The sequence below is a fragment of the Eumetopias jubatus genome, unplaced genomic scaffold (assembly GCF_037043125.1).
Source record: "Eumetopias jubatus isolate StellerSeaLion01/CBP00866 unplaced genomic scaffold, mEumJub1_p1.0 scaffold_15, whole genome shotgun sequence".
Lineage (NCBI taxonomy): Eukaryota > Metazoa > Chordata > Mammalia > Carnivora > Otariidae > Eumetopias > Eumetopias jubatus.
The window spans coordinates 59,156,293-59,180,475 of record NW_028274821.1 but is presented as its reverse complement, the minus strand read 5'-3'; the positions used below and the strand labels follow the sequence as shown (position 1 = coordinate 59,180,475).

General features: G+C 45.6%; 2 protein-coding genes across 2 annotated transcripts; both read right to left on the bottom strand.

Annotated features, from left to right (window-relative positions):
• Positions 1-248: 248 nt before the first annotated feature.
• On the bottom strand, positions 249-479 carry SPAAR (small regulatory polypeptide of amino acid response). Its single transcript, XM_028096227.2, has one exon. It carries the CDS (start codon positions 477-479, stop codon positions 249-251), a length of 231 nt encoding a protein of 76 aa, XP_027952028.1.
• A 5,244-nt stretch (positions 480-5,723) lies between these two features.
• HRCT1 (histidine rich carboxyl terminus 1) lies at positions 5,724-5,996 on the bottom strand. Its single transcript, XM_028096228.1, has one exon. It carries the CDS (start codon positions 5,994-5,996, stop codon positions 5,724-5,726), a length of 273 nt encoding a protein of 90 aa, XP_027952029.1.
• Between the last annotated feature and the right edge of the window lie 18,187 nt (positions 5,997-24,183).

The window sequence follows — 24,183 nt, the reverse complement described above, 5'->3', positions numbered from 1 at the left end:
ACTCTTCAGGCCTCTCCTAGGCCCCAGCCTGTGGGCAGGGTCCAGCTGAACTCTCAGGGCTCGGAGCTGAATTCCACATGGTCCCAGCCCTGCAGATCTCCCAGGCTGGCGGGCACAGCAATCTGGGCTGGGCTGGGACGGGGAGTTCGCCCAATACAGCCTTGGAGGAGTGGGACACCAGGGAAGGCTTACTGGGGGGTGAGTGGGTCTGACCCACCAGCAGAACAAATCCTGGGGACTGTGAGGCCTCACATGAAGGTCCAGAAGTCCCCGGCACCCGCCACCGGCGGCTGGGCATGATGACCCGGCCCCGTGAAGAGAGAAGCCTCCTGGTGAAACGTGGCCACTGTGAAGCTGCGGCCAGGGCCCCCCTGAGGATCCTGGGTCCTCGAGTCACAGCTGAAGCAGCAGAGGAGGCAGGTGATGGCTACGGTGACCACAAACAGCACCACCACCACGCCAATCACTGCTGTTTCCATGGCCCCGTGTGGCAGGTGACCTGCTGAGCAACCAGGGCCGAGTCTTAGAGCCTCAGCTCCCCACCCGAAACAGGGGGCTCTGGGGGGTAGCAGGCGCCCTGCTCTTCCAGCCGCACTCCTTGTGGGCTCCTAGCAGATGCCGGTCTGAGGCCCCGGGTCACGGCCCCACCAGGCCGGCGGGCACTCCGCATTGCGCCATCAGACCTCAGCTGCTGTCTGTTACTGTTTTCTAAGCCTCTGGCCAGGATCCCAAGAGCCGTGGTCAACTCTACTGGCAGCTTCTGGAAGAAGAGCTGTCCTGAAAGATGTGAGCTCAAGACTCCCCGGACACGGAGGGGCTGAGGAAGAGGGAGCAGAAGACTTTGCTCAGAGGGAACCTTGCCAACCCGGCCCTCTGGTGCCGCCTACCCACTTCGAGAGAGTTTGTCTGCTTGGACAAAAGACAAAATACTCCCCCTCCTGGGGATCCAGGATGAGCCTGGTCTCCTCCCCTGGAAGAACCTTGGGCCAGTCCTTGAGTCAGCCTATCTGCTGCCTCCTGAGCTCCTGGCCGCCGGCAGGGGGCAGGAACGCAGGTGGGCAGGAAGGCTGCCTGCCCCCTTGGTGACTGCACTTACCCCACCCCCACGCACACCCGCGCCGTTCCAGCCCTGCGCAGTCGGGTTCTCCACTTGGCCGCTCCGGGTGAGGGCTGAGCCAGGCCAGGCCGCTGAGTAAGTCCGCCAGAAGGGCTGCATCCTCTCACTCAGTCGCGGCTCTTCCACCCTGGGCAAGGTCGGGCTGGGGGCACTGCAGGGGCACCACGAGGGCCATGGGGCCTTCGGCAGGGGCTGAGGTCCCTTTGACTCGGCCTCCTTTTCTACATGGGGCTGGGAGAGTGCTGTTTAGAGAAGTCAGGGTATGCTCCCACCAGGACCTGAACCCCTTCAGTGACTTCCGACGGGGCTCCTTTGCCGTGTGGTTCCCGTTCCCGAGAAGCCCTCTTTGGCATGGCCTCCCCCCAGCCCTCACACCTGCCGCCCACGCTCAGGTGCTATGACAACTTACCCCGGGCTTCCCCGAGTGACAGCGCTGGCTGTACGCGGTGCCGTGGCCTCCTGACATGGGGGCCACCCCACAGGCCAGGCCATGGCCCACTCATCCCTGGGTGCTGCAGCCTTTGTCCTGCTTGGGACAAGGCTCCGAGATGTCTGAGTAGCCGTGAGCACTTCCTGAATTCCTTCCTCCAATTGTGAGTGTGGGCCCAGGACCTGCACAGCTGCCTGCCCCCTTGGTGACTGCACTTACCCCACACCCACGCACACCCGCGCCGTTCCAGCCCTGCGCAGTCGGGTTCTCCACTTGGCCGCTCCGGGTGAGGGCTGAGCCAGGCCAGGCCGCTGAGTAAGTCCGCCAGAAGGGCTGCATCCTCTCACTCAGTCGCGGCTCTTCCACCCCCTGACACCACCCCACTTCCAGAAAGGAGGCTTTACCCAAACTATGAGGAATGGAGTGGAGAGAAACAATGCTCCCAGGTACCAGACACAGCCAGGCATTATCTCATATAATGGCTCCAGCAACCCTGGGAAGTGATATTGTCTCCATTTTACAGACAAAATGCATATAGTCAGAAGTTAAATGACCTGCCTGTAGCCTACTGCTAATTAGTCATAGTGATAACAAGAGCACCAAATGGCTGAAGGGGTAGGGGGGCTTCCCTCCTTTCCCTCCTAGCTCAGTGCTCTTCCCGGGTACCACGGGGCCACAGAGCAATCACCTCTTTCCACAGTTTTACTGATCGGAGTGCAAAGGCCCAGAAAGGGCAAAGGGCCAGCCTGAGGTCACACAGCCTGGGTCCTTTGCAAGCTCTCCAAGGACCCAGTGAATTTTCTTTAGTACCAGTTTTAGGAGGCTGCTTAAGCACAGAATGAGTGACTATTTGGACTACATGAAGCCTGTCAAATTCTCACTCTTCCCTTTTCCAGCATGAGCTCAGGGCTCTTCCTCCGCATGAGCAGCTCCGGGCAAGCTGAGCCCATGGCAGGAAGCTGGACACCTCGAATTACTAGTATTAACCGGGGCAACCAGAGCAGAGCGAAGGAAACATGATGAGCCAATTCAGGAGGTAGAAGACACCAGAAGAACCGGGTTTCAAGCTGAGTTATTTGTTCTCTGACTTCTGGTTTGCCTGTTCTTTGTGGATGCATAGAGTTGGAGGCCACTTATGGTAGACGTGCAATTTTCAGCAGTTTTAAACTGGAACAAAGGCGACTGCTCAGCCCTCTTACCTTCTGCCTTGTATCGGTTTCCTTATCTGATTCTGAGATTTGGGGGCCCTTCCTTGATTCATCAGTAAAATAGGCCTTCTGGTCCATTCTCACAAAAGGCATTCAGTATCTGAATGGATGCTGCATGGCACAATGTGAGGGACCTGGCTTATGTTGTGAGGACAGGTGCAGTCTGCTCTGAAGGCCCCGCGGGGTTTCACATCACATGGGCAGTCTGCCACATGGAATGGCCAACACAGCATCTCAAGCCCAGGGCAAAAGGAGCAATGTCTGATAAAGATGGACGAAGTGCAGATGGCTTCGCCAGAGTGCGCGTTCAGTCCAGGATCCTCGCCCTCGACCATTCCCCCCACAGCCCTGTCCTGTAACAAGTGGCAGCAGCGGGATCACGCAAGTTGAAAAGATCAAGACAGCCATACCTGTTTGCCCACAGCTCAGAGACATTTGTACTAAGGGTTTTTTCTGGGTATCTTCTCTTCTTCTTGTGATTATTGTCATCCTGTGATATACAGCCCCTGCCCATGGACACCAGATGCCATGGGACTCCCCAAGATAACTATCACTTAGATATGTATGTGTCCTCCCAGATCCACCATCGTCAACTGATCAGAAAAAGACCACATCCCACACTTTTCCTTACATTAGGAAAGGCAAAGATGGTGGCAGACATCCTAGAACAGAGAGAATAGCGCTCTCCTAGAGACTCCAGGCCACACCGAGGACAGGCAGGCCATCCGAGTTTGACATGGGGCTCCGCAGAGAGATAAGGGAGAGGAGACGTCCAAGACAGCAGGCCACACACGTCCATCTGTTAAATGTTTCCCAGTTCTCAGATCCCCAACACCAGGGACGGAGTGGGAACCCGAGCCCCCTCAGCAAGGCCCCAGGAACTCAGAGGCCTAATCCTCTCGGGGCCCTACTGCTATACTTGGTATCCCACAAGCCCCAAATTTCTGGCAGGGGTTATTCCAATCATATTTACTTTTCCAGAGAGCATGAGGTTCTGAGAATTTTTCCTGAGCATCTGTTGTTTTGGCTGGTTTTGCACTGGGGGCAGGGAGCCCTCAAAGGTTCTCAGACCTAGGAGGGTAGGGGTCCCTGAATCCTGCCATAAATCTCGGGGGAAGGAGACAATGTAATTGTGTTCCAACATAAATACAAAAATAAATCTTGTAACAAATTGGAAACCTATAGGAGGGAGCAAAAAATTCTTCTTGAGCAAAGACCCAGAGAGGGGAAGGTATGAGGTGTTTTCTGGGGCCAATGACGACAAAGCAGTATGGACAGGAGAAAAGGGGCAAGGGGCAGGAACCAGATCAGGGGGCCTTGAATAGCCAACCGAGAGGCAGAGACTTTCCCCCTAGGGTGATGAGGCATTTCGGCAGATCCCTCAGGCCACGCAGAGATGCTTCAGAAAGGGCAGGGTTGGAGGTGGGCAGGAATCCAGGCTGGGGGGACAAGCTAGGGCAAACATGGGGATGCGGGACCGGAGGAGGATTTGAAGGACACAGCAGAGATAAAATCAGCAATACATACTGACCCATGGCCTACTTTCCCAGCCCAGAAATCTAGTGTGGTTGTCAGTGTGAATTCGCCTCACCCTCCCCATCACACCCCCCAGGCCTCATGGAGAATCCACTGGGAAATAGAAAAGAAACAGGATGTTCTGTTCCAATGAGTCACCAGGCCCCTGACTTTCTGGCTTATTCTTGAGTCAGCCCCCACTACCACCACCACCTCTCCTGGCCCCCAAGGATCTCCTCCCTCCATTTCCCACCCAAGCACAGGCTAAAGACCTCAGAACAAGATTTCCTTCCTCCCTGTGGAATTCTGCCAGCTATTCATGGGATATTTGGAACATGTCTCCAGGCTTTGGCAAGAAGGAATCTCCGCTATCTATCCCATTTTAGGGAAGAGGAAACTGAGATCCCGAGGAGGCAAGCACTCTCCAAAGGCCACCCAGCACCACCTCCTGCAGTTTAAAGAACCTCTCCACCCCTCTGGTATACACAGACACCCGTGAGCACGGGGAGCTGAAGACTCAAGGCTTGGATAAGAAACCCTGACCCAGTTACCAAGGAAATACTGAATTCAACACAGCCCACAGAGTGGGGCTTCTGCAGGTCCCAGAGCTCAGTCTGCCCTGGAGATGGGCTGGGAAAAGCGCTGGAGGTAGAGGCCTTGGGGGCCAGCCTGCGTGGCCTCATCCCTCTTCTCCCTGAGCCCCTGGACTGTCCCACAGAGGCCCAGAGCCCCCCTGGTACACGGACAGCCCTCTCTGGGCAGGGCTGCGTGCAAACCCTAAATCCTCCCTCAAAGCCTGGGTCCCGAGCGTTCCCTCCCCACTGCCCTCAGAGCACCACAGGGCCGGCCACAGTGCCCTCCAGCCCACAGGCAGAGGGCGCCTGTGCCAGGCATTCACTTCTTGTCCGAGAGGAAGGTCCCAGGGCAGTGCGGACACACGCCTGGTTGCTCCCTCTCCCACCTGAGTTACAATCAAGAGCCTCTTCACAAAAGCTTCTTAGTGGTTTTTATTTTCTTGCATCAAGGCACAAGTGAATGGACCTTGCAGCCTCGTACTGCCTTCTCCAAATACGAGGGCATTGCCGGCCCCTCCCAGCTAGCCCCCGGGCCAGGGGCCTGCGGACAGTACATACAGTACGTCAGAAGACAGCACTTCCAGAAGCGTGGCACGTCTTCTGGGCGTCCACGTGCACCGGCGTCCGCTGGGAGTGACAGTCACAAGGCGGCTCCATCCCCAAAGGGCCCCGCTTGCTCTCACCCCGTCACCCTTCGATGTGCGCAGGGCCACACCTGGTGCCCCTCGGTTCTCTGGGGCATAGTATGCAGCAGCAGCCCAGCAGGACCGGGCACAGTACCCAGCGTTTACCACCCAGAGGCGCCCCTCTGCATGGGAGCACGGGCGTCCACGAGTCCCTGCGATGGAAGGGCAGGCAGTGGCTGCCATTCACAGGTGTCAGCGGCGGCCTCGGGGGCCGTGGTGGTGCTGGAGGCCCGCATGGTGCATGCGAGCCACGTGGCCAGGATGATGGAGACAGTGAGGGCGGCCCAGGTGGCCCCGGCGCGGGAAGAAGCAAGGCTGGGCCCACCGGACCCGGTCTGTCCTCGCAGCCGGGCGGTTCCTCTCCACACTGGGGTACTGCCGGCCACGGCACAGGCAGGCGGCCAGCAGCAGCAGCAGCAGAACGACCGCAGCAGCGCCAGTGATCAAGCCCACGAGGCCTAGCATCCGGGAGCTGGACAGTCCTCCCACTCGGCGGCTCCTTGCTGCTTCCTCCCCTTCGGCCACCTCTGCTCAGCCCTCACAGTCCCTGGACCTTGTTGTCTCAGCTCCTGCGGGCTGGAGAGCAGCCAGGGAATGTGGGCGCAGCCTCTTTGGGCTGGAGCTGCCTGCCAAGCGCCAGGCCAGGGGACTGTTAACTCTGGGGAGGTCCATGGGGAGGCTGGGTGGGGACAGCCAGGGCTGTGGAAGGAAGAGCCCTGAGGTTGGGGACAAGAGGCCCAGCCCCCCCCATCTCTGCCACCTGGCCAAGTGACCAGGCCAGTCCCTTCCCCTCCCTGGCCTCAGCTCCCTCCACTCTTAGACAGTAAAACTTAGCCAATAAGAATGTGGATTCTGGAACAACACAACTCACTAGCTCTGTGACTGTGCACAAGTTACTTAACTTCTCTGTGCCTCAATTTCCTCATCTGCAAAATGGCCAATAAGAGTACTTTCCCCCATACATAGGGTTTTCTAAGGATTCAAGGAGTTAAGATTTATAAAGCACTTAAACTAGTCCCTGACACACATTTGCCATCAATATTATTGCAGTGGAGTGTGGACCAGAGAGACCTCAGCATTTGAGAGTCTCTGGCTCCCTGTCCTGCCACCCGAGTCCTCCAGGACAGGGACAGGCCCTATGGAATGAATTGTGCTTCAGGAGCTCAGTGAGGTACTGCGGGCAGATTTTCATCATTAGAGAAGCTGAATCCTGTCTCTAGGTCCTCGGTCCCACCCGGTCTGGGTGTTAGCCCATGCTCAGGAGGCAGGAAGGAGGCTGCTGAGCTCAGAGAGGCCAGACCCCGTCCCAGCCTCCTGGTTCCCCGTTCAACAGTCTCAACTGGCCATAAATGGCAGGCTTTTGGCCCCATCCCACACCTTCTGCACAGCAGGAGTGACATGCTATTCCTTCCTGGTGAAGAACTTACAAAGCAGGCAGAACCTGAGCAGTCAGACTCCCCTGCCCCTCCTAGTCCCGAATCCGTTCTGTGCATCCTAAACAAGCACTGTCCATCCAGCTCACATGCCTCAGGGCCAGGCACCCACTATCTCCCCGGGGAATCCTTTCTGCTGTGGGCTTGTCAGGCCATCCTCAAAGCTCCTCTGCACATGCAGCTCTCCATCTCACTCCATAAGCTGCAGATGCCCAGGGGCCCTCCACAATGAGGCCCCCCACCCTCCCTCCCTACCCTTCCCTGGTACCGCTCATTGCCCTGCCCCCTGGAGGAATGTTTTCAGCAGCCAGCCTCCATGTGTCCTTAGGCAAGCCCCTCCCCTGACCCAGCCAGGTTCCTCCTCTGGAAAAGTGCCAGGGCAAGAAGTGACCTCTGGGGACTTTTCCTCTCAGACCTCAATGAGATGAGCTCTCTCAGGGAGGCCCCAAACCCTTAGTGAAAACCTTCTCTGGATGAAAACGCCAAATGATCCCTTCAACCAAATTGGACTCAGGGGGCAGCAGCTCTAATGAATCCAGGGGCTTTCACCCTCAGAGGGAAAGCCACTTAAACTTTTAATGATGCCGGAGTGAGAACTTCCTCCTATGGCCTCTGGGGCCCTGGGAACCCAGCTGCCTTCTCTCAGGGCCTGTTAAGGAGGGAAGTCTGCTGGAAAGAAGAGGAAAAAAGCAAACAGAACTTTCTCCTTCTTCTCTAAGGAGACTCCCACTCCACACCAGCCACGGGATGGGGCCAGGACCCTGCAAACTGCAGACATGCAGGGCTTCAGTCAGCACAAAGGACCTCTTGGAATCACCCAGACCCAGCCGTCACTGAAGAGTTAGAGAAACTGAGGCCAGAGAAGGGAAGCAACTTGCTTAAGTTTTCCCAGCTTTGTGGGCTATTCTGTACAGCAGGTAATGAAGACAGCACTATTCCTGGAGTGAGGGGGGCAATCCAGAGTGAGAGTCTGAGATCAGCTGGGGACCTTCTACAGAGATAACAGGGACATCGATAGACAGATGTGGACACTAAACGCTCCACCCCTCTCACACACACATACACGTGACATTTGTTTTCTTAAGTACAGAGTCACTTCCCATCTGGACAGAAGATAGGATCCCAGGGTGGGTATTTGATAAGATGCTTTGAGCACCTGGGGGAAGGTATAGAGACCACAGTCCTCTGGGACTGCAGAAGTGACTGAGACCTTCTTGTAGTCCTGACTGTCCAGAAGGGTTTGCAGGACTGATGACTTTAGAGGAATGTGTGGTTGTGTCAGAAAAGCTGTTCTGTAGCACTGTGACTGTATTTCTCCCATAGGGTTTGGTCTTCTGCACACTCCACAGGCTGCCTTCCTAGCTGAGGGACTGGAGTTTCAGACCATACAGCTGATAGGTCAGCCTTTTGGAGTTCCTATCATTTAGCTTCATGCCCATACTTTCCAGGGCACAGACCTATGCATGCACTTAACATGCCTGTGGGCCCTTGTAAACTGCTCTGTGGGTAAACTCATGCACCGAGAATTGTGTGTGCACACACTCGTGCACATACGCACAAGTGCATACAACTTCCATACAAGCTCACAAAATTGTGCTTGTTCCGGATACAAGTGGTTCTTGGTTGTCCCACGATCCAACCATTGTTTTCAGTAATTGGTGGCACCACCTAGTGGTGAAACTGTAAAAATCAGTTTCGTATTCTAACCTGACAAAAGTTACAGTCTCCAGATCTTCGTTTATAGATCATAATTTGAACCCATGCACTTAACCCCTCTCTGTTACAAATTCTGGTCCAGAAAATTTAAGGGATTTCTACAAGATAGAGTGCAAATTAAACCATATTGATGGATGCATTGACTAAGGAAGGGCATCTCCAGGAGGTAGTGGAGGGTATGTCCCCCAGAGCCTCCCTAAGCCCTATGATAGACAGCCAGGACTAGGAATAAGGGTGAGGTGGGCACAGGCAGGAAACAAGTTGAGTCACTTTAGGAACACAACTGTCTGCTCTCAGAGGAAAGGCCAAGACTCAGCCCATCTTTTGTTTTGCACAGAAAAGTAGGGATAATGATCAGCAGGTTCCTAACCTGGGTGCTCATTCCAGTTAGAGAAGGGAGATAGTCCTTTGCCTAACCTTAGGCTGCCTCAGTAAATATTGAAAAGAAGTTGCCCAGAACAGCGGCAAACTTCTCTCGTCTTCTCAGGAGTTCTTCCTGCTCTAATCATGGCCGAGTAGAGCACCACCCTACACCCACTCCACTAAACCATAAACAACCAGGTTTTCCTCTTCTTTCTCCACTGTCTGAAGCCAACATGCTTGAAACTAAGCTACATAATTTTTATAGAACCATTTCTTTTTTTTTAAGATTTTTATTTATTTATTTATTTATTTGACAGAGAGAAAGACACAGCGAGAGAGGGAATACAAGCAGGGGCAGTGCGAGAGGGAGAAGCAGGCTCCCTGATGCGGGGCTCAATCCCAGGACCCTGGGATCATGACCTGAGTGGAAGGCAGATGCTTAACGATGAAGCCACCCAGGCACCCCTAGAACCATTTCAATTACAATACCAAACAAACATAGATCTAGGTCCCTCTTTAAAGTGAACAAATAGAGGAAAATTGCTAGACATATGAAAAAAGATATCAAGTATTGTACCTTATTACCAGGGTTACTAGAATCTAAAAAATGGAAAAATAGTAAAATCCCCAAATTTATATTCTATTTAAATAATATTCAAAAGTCAATCCATACATGAATTTGGGGAAATTATGCAAAGCAGGAAATTTACTTTCAGATTAAAAATCAAATCAGGAAAGACCACTTCGAGAACCTATCTCACACGTCTGGAGGAAAAAAAGAATAGAGAGAGAGAGGGGAAATGCCCAGGAACTCAAATACGCTTATATAATAGACATTCTAGAAGTAGAGAGCAGAGCCCATGGAGAAATAATAATTAAAGAAATAAAGTAAATTTCCTGAGCTGAAGAATTGAGTGTTTAGATGAAAAGTCACACTGAGTACTAGGCAAACTATCTAGAGAGGCCAGGGCAGACCATCTAGGTATATCCAGGTGAAATTTTAACATTAAAATATTATGTAAAAAAATATAGAAAGGAACTCAAATGGTACAGCTATATAGAAACAGTCTGGCAGTTTCTTACAAAACTAAACACATTCTACTCTATTATCCAGGAATCACACTTCTTGGTATTAACACAAGTAGTTTAAAACTTATGTTCACACAAAAACTGCACATAGATGTTTACAGCAGTTTTATTAATTGCCAAAACTTAGAAGCAACCAAGATGCCCTTCCATAGGTGAATGAATAAATAAACCAAAGTACATTAAGACAATGGAATATTACTCAGCACTGAGAAGAAATGAGCTATCAAGCCATTAAAAAACATGTAGGAATCTTAAATGCATCTTAGTAAGAGAAAGAATACAATCTGAAAAAGCTACATACTGTATGATTCCAACCATATGACATTCTGGAAAAGGCAAAACTATGGAGACAAAAGAATCAGTGGTTGCCAGGGGCCAGAGACGAAAGAAGCATGAACAGGTGGGCACAGAGGATTTTTAGGGCAGTGAAACTATTTCCCAGGACACTATCATGTTGGATACATGTCATTATACATTTGTCAAAGCCTTTACAGTGTACAACACAAGAGTTAACCCTAATGTAAACTATGTACTTTGGTTGACTCTGATGTATCAGTGGAGGTTCATGGATTATAACAAATGTACCATCGTGGTGCCAGATGATAGTGGGGGCAGGACGTACATGGGAAATCCCTGTACATTCCACTCAATTTTGCTGTGAAACTAAAACTGCTCTAAAAAAATAGTCTACTCCAAAAAAGTAAAAGGATTAAGAAATGATCCTACAAACAACTGGAGCTGTTCAAACTATCTCAAAGAATAGAGAAAGGTAGGAACTTTCCTTTATTTTTTAATTTACAAAATTTATTTTCTAAAACTAGCATAACCCTGATAATAACCCTGACAACTATCGCATAAAAACACAACAGATATCAAAATTCTAAAAAATAAATAACATATTTATGTCCCTAGCAGAATATTGAAAGACCAATGCTCCATAAACAAATATAGCTTATTCTAGGAATCTGAAGGTGGTTTGATATTTTTAGAAATCTATTGTTGTAATTAGTTATATACATAGGTAAAAAGAATAAAACCATATAATCACCTCCATGAGGGGCAGAAAGGCATTTGATAAAATTCATTATTCATTCCTGATAAATACACAAATGAACCAAAAAAAAACCGGAAGTGCAGTATTAGAAGGGTACTCTCTTCACGTGATTAAAAAGAAAAATATTTCAAACCAGTAGCCAACATCATGACTGATGGTAAGAAAACAGATGTTCCCATGAAAACCAGGGATAAGTGAGAATGCTCACTCTTACCACTTTCACTTAACTTAGCACAGTTTAAAAAGAGCATAAAAGGTAAAAATAATGTATTATGTAATTACATATCTAGAAAGCTTAAGAGATTATGCTAAAAACTATCCACACTAATAAGAGTTCAATAAAGAAGATTATTTTTAAAAAAATACAAAAAGTAGTGACTTTTCCTACATAATGGTAATAATTAATTTAAAAACACAACAGAGCAAAAATATTGAAATTGGCAGCCAAAAATATAAAATCTCTAGGAATAAATTAAGCAAGAATACTAATGGTGGGGGCTAGCAGGGGTGGGGGAGACAACATTTTGCTCAGGAAGGAAATATGTGAGCTTCTTCCTTGGGGGCCCAGAGCATCTGTCTGGGGGAAGATTTGAATTATTATAGAAAGAATACAAAGAGAAGGAATGAATATGCAATCTTTGACATTCAGAGCAGGCCTCTTCCTTATAAGTCAAGCCATTGTCCTGAGAGCAGTTTTTCGAAGTTGCCTTTCAGCACACTGAATCAAGAACCAAGCTGAGGACCCAGCCCCCAGAGCTCCCCCATAATGCCCATAGTGCAGAAAGTTCCCCACTTTCACCTGTGACCGCCAAGTAGCAGAGGTTTGAAGCTCTAAGGTAGAGGGGGCCATGATAGCCAGGGCCAGGGGAAGCCTAGTCTCTTCTGGCCCCAAGTGATGATGGAAAAGAGAAAAGAGACAGAAGAAAGAGACGTGAAGTATAAACTCCATGAGGCAGGCCCTAGGGAATTCCAAAAATAAGTGGCGAGACCGGGAAGATGGGGGTAGACACTGACATGTGGATAAAAAATACAGTCTACAAAATCTGGGAATTCATGAAAATGTGACCTCATTTGGGCATACAGGGCAGTTAGGGCTGGGAATGTTCTAGTTGTAACCTTAAACGTATGCACAGATGGGAGCTGGAGAGCTATACCATGTGATATTAACAGTGCTTCTCACTGAGTGGTGGGGTTACCAGTGATTGAATTTTATTTTGGCAATCTATATTTTTAACATTTGACAACAAACACCTTATTTGTATATTAATGAATGCAACAAAAGTTATAGCAGCTTTAGAAAAGATATTCAGGGGTCACCTGGGTGGTACGATCAGTTAAGTGACCAACTCTTGGTTTCCGCTCAAGTCGTGATCTCAGGGTATTGACCCGTATCAGGTTCTGCGTGGAGTTGTCTTGAGTTTCCTCTCCCGTTGCCCCTCCCCCCATGCTCTCTAGCGCTCCCTCGCGCTCCCTCTCTCCCTTAATTAAATAAATAAATATTCAGAAACCATGCCCACCCAAATAGAATAGCCCTGAATCCCAGCCAAGCCATCCACCTCATTCACCAAACGTAAGAACAGCCAGACTCCAGAATCATAAACTCAATTGGTGTCAGCTTAAAGAAGCCAAAAAATGTAAGAAGTATACCACAGATTGGCTGTCCTCAGGAATGTGAGGGAGCTGATTAATCCAAGAGGACTGCTCTTCCCCAACCCTCCTGGATGGTGTGTCCATGGGCATTTAGCCACACATATTCAGGTAAACATAGTAAATTTTCTTGAGCCTCACTTTGCCCTTATGCACAATGAGGGAAAGACTGATGACAGATTGAATCTGTACAGTCTAAGTTGCCTTCCTTTCTGACTTTTCAAGTTTCTATAACTTTCTGAAAGTACCATTAAAAGATAACTGTGATACTTAGAACTCTATTCATTTATTTAACTAATATTTATTTAACCAGGCCCTGCATTTGGTGCTAAGGCTAGGGAGAAGAAAGACACAGTCTTTGCCCTCCAGGAGCTTTTTACCTTGGATAGGAGACAGAAATAGAAATGATTACAATGTACCAGGTAAATTCTGGGACCTAAATGTTCACAAGGCCCCAGCAAAGTACAAAAGAGAGGGTCATTCATAAGCAATAAACTTCTCTCCCTTTTCTCCCCAACCTACTATTTTAATAATTGCTAGAATAATTACACTTCACAAATTGATCTCACTTAAACCTCCCACAACTCCATTATCCTCGTGTTACATATGAGGCACAGCTAGGGAGTGGCAGGGCCAGAATGGAGCCCGGGCCTTCCTGGCCCCAAAGCCTACCTCTAACCTAGTGGTAGACTGAGAGAGGGAACTGAATGAGGCAAGAGCCCCCACCGCCCCCTTGGAAAGAGAAGCTGTGTCTCTGGGAATCCACAGAGAGGAAAAAGATTATGGGAGGATAATGGAGAGAAAAAGAGAGGAGTCTTTCAAGACTTCTGCCCTGAAAATTTGAAAAACTCTGATTAGACTGTAGAACAATGTTCAAAGAGATAACAGTTTCCTGAGTGTCTTTCCAACCCATCCTCCAACAAAGAGAAAAGTCTTCTTATTTTTTTTATTTAAAGATTTTTATTTATTTATTTATTTGGCAGAAAGAGACACAGCAAGAGAGGAAACACAAGCAGGGGGAGAGGCAGAGGGAGAAGCAGGCTCCCCGCTGAGCAAGGAGCCCAATTCGGGGCTTGATCCCAGGACCCTGGGATCATGACCTGAGCCGAAGGCAGATGCTTAACGACTGAGCCACCCAGGCGCCCCAAGAAAAGTCTTCTTAAAGTAGAAAATAATCAAAAAATAAGACGGTATAGATGAATTCATATGTGATAATGCAAATAGCAAATGGTTAACAATTGTCGAAATTAGATTTTAAGTATGTGGCTATTCACACTACAATTTTTCCAGCCTTCCTATATGTTTGAAAATTTTCACATACACACCCACCACCACCACCACCCACACACACGCACAATGTTGTAGGCAGGGGGAAATAAGCAATAGTTGGGCAGGGAAGTAAGAGAATAGAGTTCTCTAGTGCTGTCACATATGGTAGCATTAGCCACATGGCGATTGAGCACTTGAAATGTGGCTAATCTGAGTTGAGGGGTTCTGTATATGTAATAGAGACTCCAGATTTCAAAAACTTGTACACAAAGAATGGGAAATATCTCATTAATAATTTTTACCCAGGTTGAAATGATATTTTTTTGGTTTTTAGATTAAATAAAATACATTATTTAAATTAATTTCACCTGCTTCTTTTTACTTTTTTAAAGTGGCTACACATGTAACTTACATGCACACCCTATAGAGCATTTCTACTGAACAGTGTCACCTACAGCATCCAGTCACCACAGATCCTATTCCTTTGCTCATTCATACCTGCTCTGGACCAAGTCCTGTGTCTGCTCAGTCACAGCCTCAGACAGCTGAAGGTCTAGGTCTGGGAGACAAGCCAAGACAGACCTGAAAACATGATAAGATTTCAGTATCTAGGTAACCTCAGTGACTTCCTTGCCTGTGAGTGTCCATGTGGTGCCTTTCTGATTAGACTGAGGGCAGAACTTTTTTAGACCACACTGAGACATATGTGGGGGTGTTTGAAGAGGTCAGAACTGGGGGCCAGCATTTCACATGCAAGAGCCAGGGAAGGTAAGTATCCCACATTAAAGACAGTCCTACATAATTAAGAATTATCTTGTCCAAAACTGCAATAGTGTACCTGTTGAGGAACCTAGTACAGGAAGAATGACACACCTGTTTCTACCCGCTGGATAAGGACTCTGAGGCCTGTTCACTAACGCACACAGAGGTAGCACCAATATTCCCATGCAGGCAAGAACAAGGAGGTTCCTGGGGTACTGAATCACATAACCCAATTCTATATGTCCTTAAAGGTAGGAAAACTACCCTGGGACAGTTAAGGACACCCAAGGGTTTGGCTCCCAGCAGGAAACCTGTCTGATTATGAAGACTGCCAAAGGCAGCATTCAATTAGCCCAGCCTAATTAACCATCTGGGAGCCTATACCCAGAGTTCAGGGACCATTCTCCAGCATCAGGCTCCAAAATGCCACAGGGACACCGACTTCTGGAGGTGGTGACCAGTGAAAACGAGCCATCCCTTTGCTCTGATCTCAGGGGCTGGAGCTATGGGAGATGAGGAGTGTGGATGGGTGTCCTACATAACTTCAGCTAAAGGACAAGTCCTCAAACTCCACAGATCCCCAGAAGGCCTTAGGTGAGCACCAGGTAAGATGTAAGGAATCTGATAGGTGAGTATCACTGCTAGCCTGTGAAAGGATCAGCAATCCCTTCCTAGAACAAGGTGCAGGCAAGACATGGTAAGTGCCTGCATCACAACAGTATCTGGGAGAAAAGCAGGTGGCACAGACTTAAAATATATTGTTGAGATGGCATTAAGAGGACTTTCTGACACATTTGATAAGGAGAATTAAGGGATCTGGAATGAACAACTAAATGATAGAATAGGCAGGAATAACTTCTCGGGAAACTTGTCAGTGAAGGGTAGAAGAGAGATGAGGCAGCAGCTACAAGAGGAAATTATATCAAAGAAGGTTTTATTTTAAAGATGTAAGAAGATAGAGCCTTATATTCCATGGGAATCCCCAAGGGAGGGGAGTGACTCATGGAATGATATTCCTGTGGAGGAGAGAGGATTTAGGGTCAGGAATAGGGGTGGAGTGGGATATTTTGAGACTGACTCCCTGTTTCAGTTCCTGGTACCATGAGTCTCCAGCCAACTAGATACTTGAAGTGACCTCCTTGGGCCTCATTCCTTTTCCTTCCTGCTCAGTTTTTTAAAAAATTGAGCTATATGCTATTTACTACAAAAGTTTTAAAAAAGGTGATAGAGAAATTGAAAGCAGAAAGATAGAAAAGATATATATGTCAAGCAAATACTAGCAAAAGAAAGCTGGTATAATGATAAACAAAGTAAATTTTAGGGCAAAAAAATTTTCTAGAGATAAAGAGGATCCATATATAAACATAAAAGATCATTTTTCACCAGCAGGATATACCAATTATAGTGCTGTATGCTCCTAATAACATAGTATGAAAGTATATAAAGCAAAAATTTCTAGAACTATAAGGAAAAACTGACAAATTCACAATAAAGAAAATGATTCTAACACATATCTTTACATTATTGAGAGGTCAAACAGACAAAACAATCAGTAAGAATTTAGATTTGAACAAAGTTAACTGTGAAGCTTGATAAAATGGACATATATAGAATCAATGCCCTCAGCAGAGAAGACATTGTTTTCAAGCACACAGATACTATTGATGAAAAACTGCCAGAAAATAGGTCATAAAGCAAGTCTCAACAAATTTAAAAGATGGGTATCATACAGACCACAGTCTCTGACTACAATGAAGTTAAATTAGAAATCAAGCTGAGATAATTTTAAAGGTTTATCCAACAACTTCCATTTGTTTGGGAATTAAGAAATATACTTCTATAATAACTAAAAGGAATAATAGTAGAAATTACAAATTATTTAGAACAAGACAGATTTAGAAATAGTACATATTAAAATATGTGGAATGAGGGGTGCCTGGGTGGCTCAGTCGGTTAAGCGGCTGCCTTCGGCTCATGGCCATGATCCTGGGGTCCTGGGATGTAGCCCCATGTCCGGCTCCCTGTTCAGTGGAGAGCCTGCTTCTCCCTCTCCCTCTGCCTGCCACTCTGCCTACTTGTGCTCTCTCTCTCTCTGTCAAATAAATAAATAAAATCTAAAAAAATAAAAATAAAAAAATATGTGGAGTGAAGTTAAAAAAGCATTTTTATTAGAAAAAATAAAGTCTGAAATTTAATGAGCTTAAAAATTGAGAAAAAGAAAGCCAAGGTTAGCAGAAAAAGAGAAAATAATAAAGATTAGACCAGATATAAATCAAATAAGGAATAGAGAAACAATTGAAAAAACTCAACAAAATCAAGAGGTTTTAAAAAAAAAATACAATTGGCAAATCCTGAGCTAGACTAATAGAAAAAAGAGCAAAGACTCAAATAAATAGAATCAGAAAGAGCAGACACTACAACAAATGATTTTTTCTTTAATTAAGAAATTAAAAAGAATGTAAGAATTACTATAAACAATTACACACCAACAAATTGCATAATCTAGAAATGGATAGATTCTTAGAAGAATGGATAAATTAGAAGGAAGAAATTTCTTCTAAATTCTTAGGAGAAATGGATAAATTCTTAGAAACCCACAACCTAGCCAAACTGAATCAAGAAAAAATAAAAAGCCTGAACAGACCAATAACAAATAAAGAAATTGAATCAGTAACCAAAAACCTCCCATCAAAGACAGACTAGGACCAGGTGGCTTCACAGGTGAATTTTACCAAACACCCAAAGAATTAAAACCAATCCTTAAACTCTCCCAAAAAATAGAACAAGAGGGAACACTTGCAAATTCATTTTATGAGGCTAGCATCACCCTGATACAAAATCCAAATAAAGCCGCCATGAGAAAAAAACAAAAACTACAAGCCAATAATCCTGATGAACATAGATGCAAAAATCCTCAATAAAAATTCTAAAAAACTGAATTCAACATCACATTAAAAGGATTATATACTGTGACAAGGCAGATTTATTCCTGGAATGCAAGGATAGTTCAACATAAAAAAAAATCAATAAATGTAATACACTACATCAACAAAATAAAAGACAAAAAAACATGATCATCTCCTTTGATATAGGAGAAGCATTTGACAAAATTCAACACCCTTTCATTGTAAAAACTCTCAACAAAATAAAAACAGAAGGAAACTACTTCAACATAATAAAACTCATATATGAAAAAGCCACAGCAAACATCATACTCAGTTGTGAAAGACTGAAAGCCTTTCCTCTAAGATCAGAAACAAGGCAAGGATGACCCCCTTTCAGCATAGTACTGAAAGTTCCAGCCAGAGCAATTAGGAAATAAAAGAAATAAAGGCATCTTTTTTTTAAGATTTTATTTATTTATTTGATATAAAGAGACACAGCAAGAGAGGGAAAACAAGCAGGGGGAGCGGGAGGGAGAGAAGCATGTTTCCCATAGAGCAGGGAGCCCAATGTGGGGCTCGATCCCAGGACCCTGGGATCATGACCTGAGCCGAAGGCAGACGCTTAACTACTGAGCCACCCAGGTGCCCCAGAAATAAAGGCATCTTAATTGGAAAGCAAGAAGTTAAATTATCTCTATTGGCAGATATAATCTTATATTTAGGAAACCCTAAAGACTCCACAAAAAAAGCCATTAGCACTATAAATGAACTCAGCAACATAGCAGGATACTACACACAAAAGTCAACACACAAAAATCAGTTGCATTTCTATACATGAACAATCTGAAAGGAAATCACAAAAACAAGTCCATTTACAATAGCATCATAAAGAATAAAATACTTAGGGGCGCCTGGGTGGTTCAGTTGGTTAAGCAGCTGCCTTCGGCTCAGGTCATGATCCTGGAGTCCCAGGATCGAGTCCCATATCAGGCTCCTTGCTCAGCAGGAAGTCTGCTTCTCCCTCTGACCCTCCCCCCTCATGTGCTCTCTCTCTCTCTCTCTCTCTCAAATAAATAAATAAAATCTTTAAAAAAAAAGAATACGTAGGAATTAACTAAGGAAGTGAAAGACTTGTACAATAAAATCTACAAAAATTGCTGAAAGAAATTCAAACAGACATAAATAAATAGAAACACTTCCCATGTTCCTGGATTGGAAAATTTAACATACTTTAAATATCAAAACTACCCAGGGACGCCTGGGTGGCTCAGTCATTTAAGCGTCTGCCTTTGGCTCAGGTCATGATCCCAAGGGTTCTGGGATCGAGTCCCACATTGGGCTCCTTGCCCCACAAGGAGCCTGCTTCTCCCTCTGCCTGTTCTGCCTGCTCTGCCTACCACTCCCCCTGCTTGTGTTCTCTCTCTCTGACAAGTAAATAATAAAATCTTTAAAAAAAAAAAAAAACTGCCCAAACTGCCCTACAGATTCAATGCAATCCCTAAGAAAATCCCAATGACATGTTTCACAGAAATAGAAGAATTCATCCTAAAATTCAATGGAATCTCAAGGAATGGCAAGCAACCAAAACAATCCTGAAAAAAAAAAGAACAAAACTGGAAGACACACACTTCCTGATTCCAAAACTCACTACAAAGCTACAGCAATCCGGGGTGCCTGGGTGGCTCAGTCGGTTAAGTGGCTGCCTTTGGCTCAGGTCATGATCCCAAGGTCCCAGGATTGAGCCCTGCATTGGGCTCCCTGCTCAGCGAGAGCCTGCTTCTCCCTCTCCCTCTGCCTGCCACTCTGCCTACTTGTGCACTCTCTCTGTCTCTCTGTCAAATAAATAAATAAAATCTTAAAAAAAAAAGTTACAGCAATCAAAACAGTATGGCACTGGTAAAAGAAGAGATCTATAGATGAATAGAATAAAATAGAGAGTGCAGAAATAAACCCCCACACATATGATCAAATGACTATTGACAAGGGTGCCAAGACCATTCAATGGGGAAAGGATAGTCTTTTCAACAAATAGTACTGGAAAAACGGGGTATCTACATGAAAAGAATGAAGTTAAACCCTTACCTAAAACCACATACAAAAATTAACTAAAAATGGATCACAGACCTAAATGTAAGACCTGAAACAATAAAACTCTTAAAAGAAAACATAGGACAGAAGTTTCATGACATTGTACGTGGCAATGATTTCTTAGAGAGGACACCAAGGACATAGGTAACAAAAATAACATTAGACAAAGTGGACCCCATGAGAATTTTAAAACTTTGTGTACTGAAAAAACACTATCTACAGAGTATAAAGGCAGCCTACAAAATGGGAGGAAATATTTGCAAATCATATAACTGATAAGGGATTAATATCTAGAATCTCTAGAGATCTTCTAAAACTCAACAACAACAACAAAAAACAAACAATTTAATTTAAAAATGGGCATAGGCATCAGAAAGGATGAATACCTACCATTTGCATCAACATGGATGGAACTGGAGGGGATTATGCTAAGTGAAATAAGTCAAGCAGAGAAAGACAATTATCATATGGTTTCACTCATATGTGGAACATAAGAGATAGCATGGAGGACCATAGGGGAAGGAAGGGAAAACTGAATGGGAAGAAATCAGAGAGAGAGAGACAAACCATGAGAGACTCTGGACTCTGGAAAACAAACTGAGGGTTACAGAAGGAAGGGGGGGTGGGAGGTTGGGGGAGCCAGGTGATGGGTATTAAGGAGGGCACATGTTGTGATGAGCATAGGGTGTTATACACAACTAATGAATCGTTGAACACTATATCAAAAACTAATGATGTACTATATGTTGGCTAACTGAACAAAATAAAAAAAGCTATTCCTCAAAAAATAATAATAAATAAATAAAATTAAAAAATAAAAATGGGCATAGGACTTGTTCCGACATTTCTACAAGATGATATATGAATGGCCAATAAGCACATGAAAAGATGCTCAATATCACAAATCATTAGGGAAATGTAAACCAAAACCACAATGAGATACCACCTCGCACCCATTATGATGGCTACTATTAAGGAAAAAATGGAAATTAACAAGTGTTGGCAAGCATGTGGAGAAATTGGAACTCTTGCATATTGTTGATGGGAGTGTAAAATAATAGTACTGCCGGGGGAGCCTGGGTGGCTCAGTTGGTTAAGCGACTGCCTTTGGCTCAGGTCATGATCCTGAAGTCCCAGGATCGAGTCCCGTATCGGGCTCCCTGCTCAGCAGGGAGTCTGCTTCTCCCTCTGACCCTCTTCCCTCTCGTGCTATCTCTCATTCTCTCTCTCTCTCAAATGAATAAAATCTTTAAAAAAAAAAATAGTACTGCCATTATAGAAAATAGTCGAGGTTCCTCAAAATTTTGGAGGTTCCTCAAAAATTTAAAAAAGAAATGCGATACCAGCCAGCAACTCCACTTTGGGTATATACCCCCAAAAAATTGAAAGTAGGGTTAACGTTAGTATAATAGCATTGTTCACAGCAGCTAAAACGTGGGAGCAACCCAAGTTTCCATCAGCTGGTGAATGTATAAGCAAAAAGTGGTATATCCTTACAATGGAATACAATGGCAACAACATGGATGAACCTTGAAGGCATTATGCTAATTGAAATAAGCCAGTCACAAAAAAGATAAATACCGTATAATTCCACATGGTAGGCTCGTCTTCCTTTTTTTAAATTTTTTATTGTTATGTTAATCACCATACATCATTAGTTTTTGGTGTAGTGTTCCATGATTCATTGTTTGTGCATAACACCCAGTGCTCCACGCAGAATGTGCCCTCTTTAATACCCATCACCAGGCTAACCCATCCCCCCACCCTCCTCTCCTCTAGAACCCTCAGTTTGTTTTTCAGAGTCCATCGTCTCTCATGGTTTGTCTCCCCCTCCGACTTACTCCCCTTCATTCTTCCCCTCCTGCTATCTTCTTCTTTTTCTTTTTTCTTAACATATGTTGCATTATTTGTTTCAAAAGTACAGATCTGTGATTCAACAGTCTTGCACAATTCACAGCGCTCACCATAGCACATACCCTACCCAATGTCTATCACCCAGCCACCCCATCCCTCCCACCCCCCACCACTCCAGCAACACTCAGTTTGTTTCCTGAGATTAAGAATTCCTCATATCAGTGAGGTCATATGATACATGTCTTTCTCTGATTGACTTATTTCACTCAGCATAACACCCTCCAGTTCCATCCACGTTGTTGCAAATGGCAAGATCTCATTCCTTTTTATGGCTGCATAATATTCCATTGTGTATATATACCACATCTTCTTTATCCATTCATCTGTTGATGGACATCTCAGCTCCTTTCACAGTTTGGCTATTGTGGACATTGCTGCTATAAACATTGGGGTGCACGTACCCCTTCGGATCCCTACATTTGTATCTTTGTGGTAAATACCCAGTAGTGCAATTGCTGGATCGTATGGTAGCTCTATTTTCAACTGTTTGAGGAACCTCCACACTGTTTTCCAGAGGGGTTGCACCAGCTTGCATTCCCACCAACAGTGTAGGAGGGTTCCCCTTTCTCCGCATCCCCACCAACATCTGTGGTTTCCTGACGTTAATTTTGGTAGGCTCGTCTTCTTATTTACAATTCCCTATTGCCTTGTCTATGAACTCAGTTTCCATTTACCACCTCCAGGAATGATGATTGAAGGGCTGAAGAAGTTACTGAGAGGATGTCAGTTGGGCTTGGTGGCTCCCCATTCCTCCCAGGACTTCTCTGTGTGTCTCTGGTTCAAGCATTGACAATTACTGACTCAGTTTGAGGGCAAGTATTTCCGTGCCCACTACCTGGACCTGCCTGCTTGCTGATACAGTCCCTTACCAGTCATCCTGATGGGTTCCCTCAGGCTCTTCCTCCTGCTCCTTGTAACCACTGCCTGTGAGCCGAGAACCCCCAAAACCACTGTCCTTATTGCAGTAATCCCTTCCTTACTTTGTTTGGCTGTGGTTTCTTCTAACAATCCAATCTCATTTGCTTATCATTTCTCAGCAATTCTCAATGTTTCTGGTCTGCTGGTAGCACTCTCCCTGATTTTTCAGGGCTGTTAAGAATTTATTTTTATTTAAACATGTACAAGTTCTATCTTCTACAACTTTTTGGTAAGACCTCCACACACGTATTGAGTCTCCAAACTTGGCTGGTGCCAAGGACTCAAGATCTTACTTTCTGGACCAAAGATGAAATACAGTTTTCTGATTTGTAAATTTATTGATATGAAAGGCCATCCAGATTCATAAAAGTGAAAGTATATTTGAGGTTTTGGCCTCATTGGAAATGACATAAAGATAATTATAAATCTTAGAGAAAGGACATGTTAGTGAATCAACTGCTAGATTCTGAGAGAATAGATTCTTTGAATACAGATTTAATCTCTTCCCTCAGGGTCTCCTAGCAGTTAGAAGCTAGTAGAGAATACACAGCCACGTAACTGGGGCACACAGATTTTATGTCCCCCAGAGTCCTTGATCTGTCATCCTGCTGCCAGAGTAATCTCCCTAGGCCTGAGCCCTGGAATTCAGGGAAAACACAGAAAACACATCCGAGGTGGCCTGGTTGGGGAAGGGAGGACTGGATTACACCGGGGCATGAGGAAACTTTGGGGATGACAGATAAATTCTCAGTCTTGATTGTGTTGATGGTTTCACGACTGTACACTTATGTTAAAATTCATCAAATTATATGATTTAAATATATGCAACTGTTCATCACTTATTGTCAATAAGACTGCAACAAGAAAGCATGCTTAAAAGCCATACTTACATATGATTACAAAATCAATCTTTCTGTGTAGATATGCATATCTATCTAGATATAGATATGACCATATTTGATAACGAGGCCCTCAAGCCCACAGAAGCATGGACTTTGAGAACTGCAAGGAACCTCAAGGAGCCACCATCAGAACTTGTGCTGAGCGTGGAGAGGAGGAGCCAGGTGCAGTGAGAGGCCCCCAGTCACTACCTGACCTGGGCAGACCTGCTTGGCATTGACCGAGGGTGATGCATTCAAGAGCGGACACATCAGCGTCACAGAGCAAACCCAGGACCCTGAGCCAGCCGCTCCACCTCCCTAGAGCAGTTTTCCTATCCATCCAATGAGGGTGTGCCAGGATGGTAGATGCAGACTCCCATGCTCTGATATTCTTTAATTCTGTCTCTCTTCACCCAGTCCCTCCCTGTTATACTCTTTCCAAATTTTGCATTTTCTTGAGATCCCTATGAAAGTTGGCAGGACCTCTAACTTCGGGAAAGTGCCTCTGTCTCCCATTTGTGTGCTCACCCGTTCATTAATTTTTTTAAATTTATTCACCAAGAAGTGTTTATGCATTTATTCAATTATTCATCCATCCACTCATTTACTCATTCTGTACACATGCACAAGCCA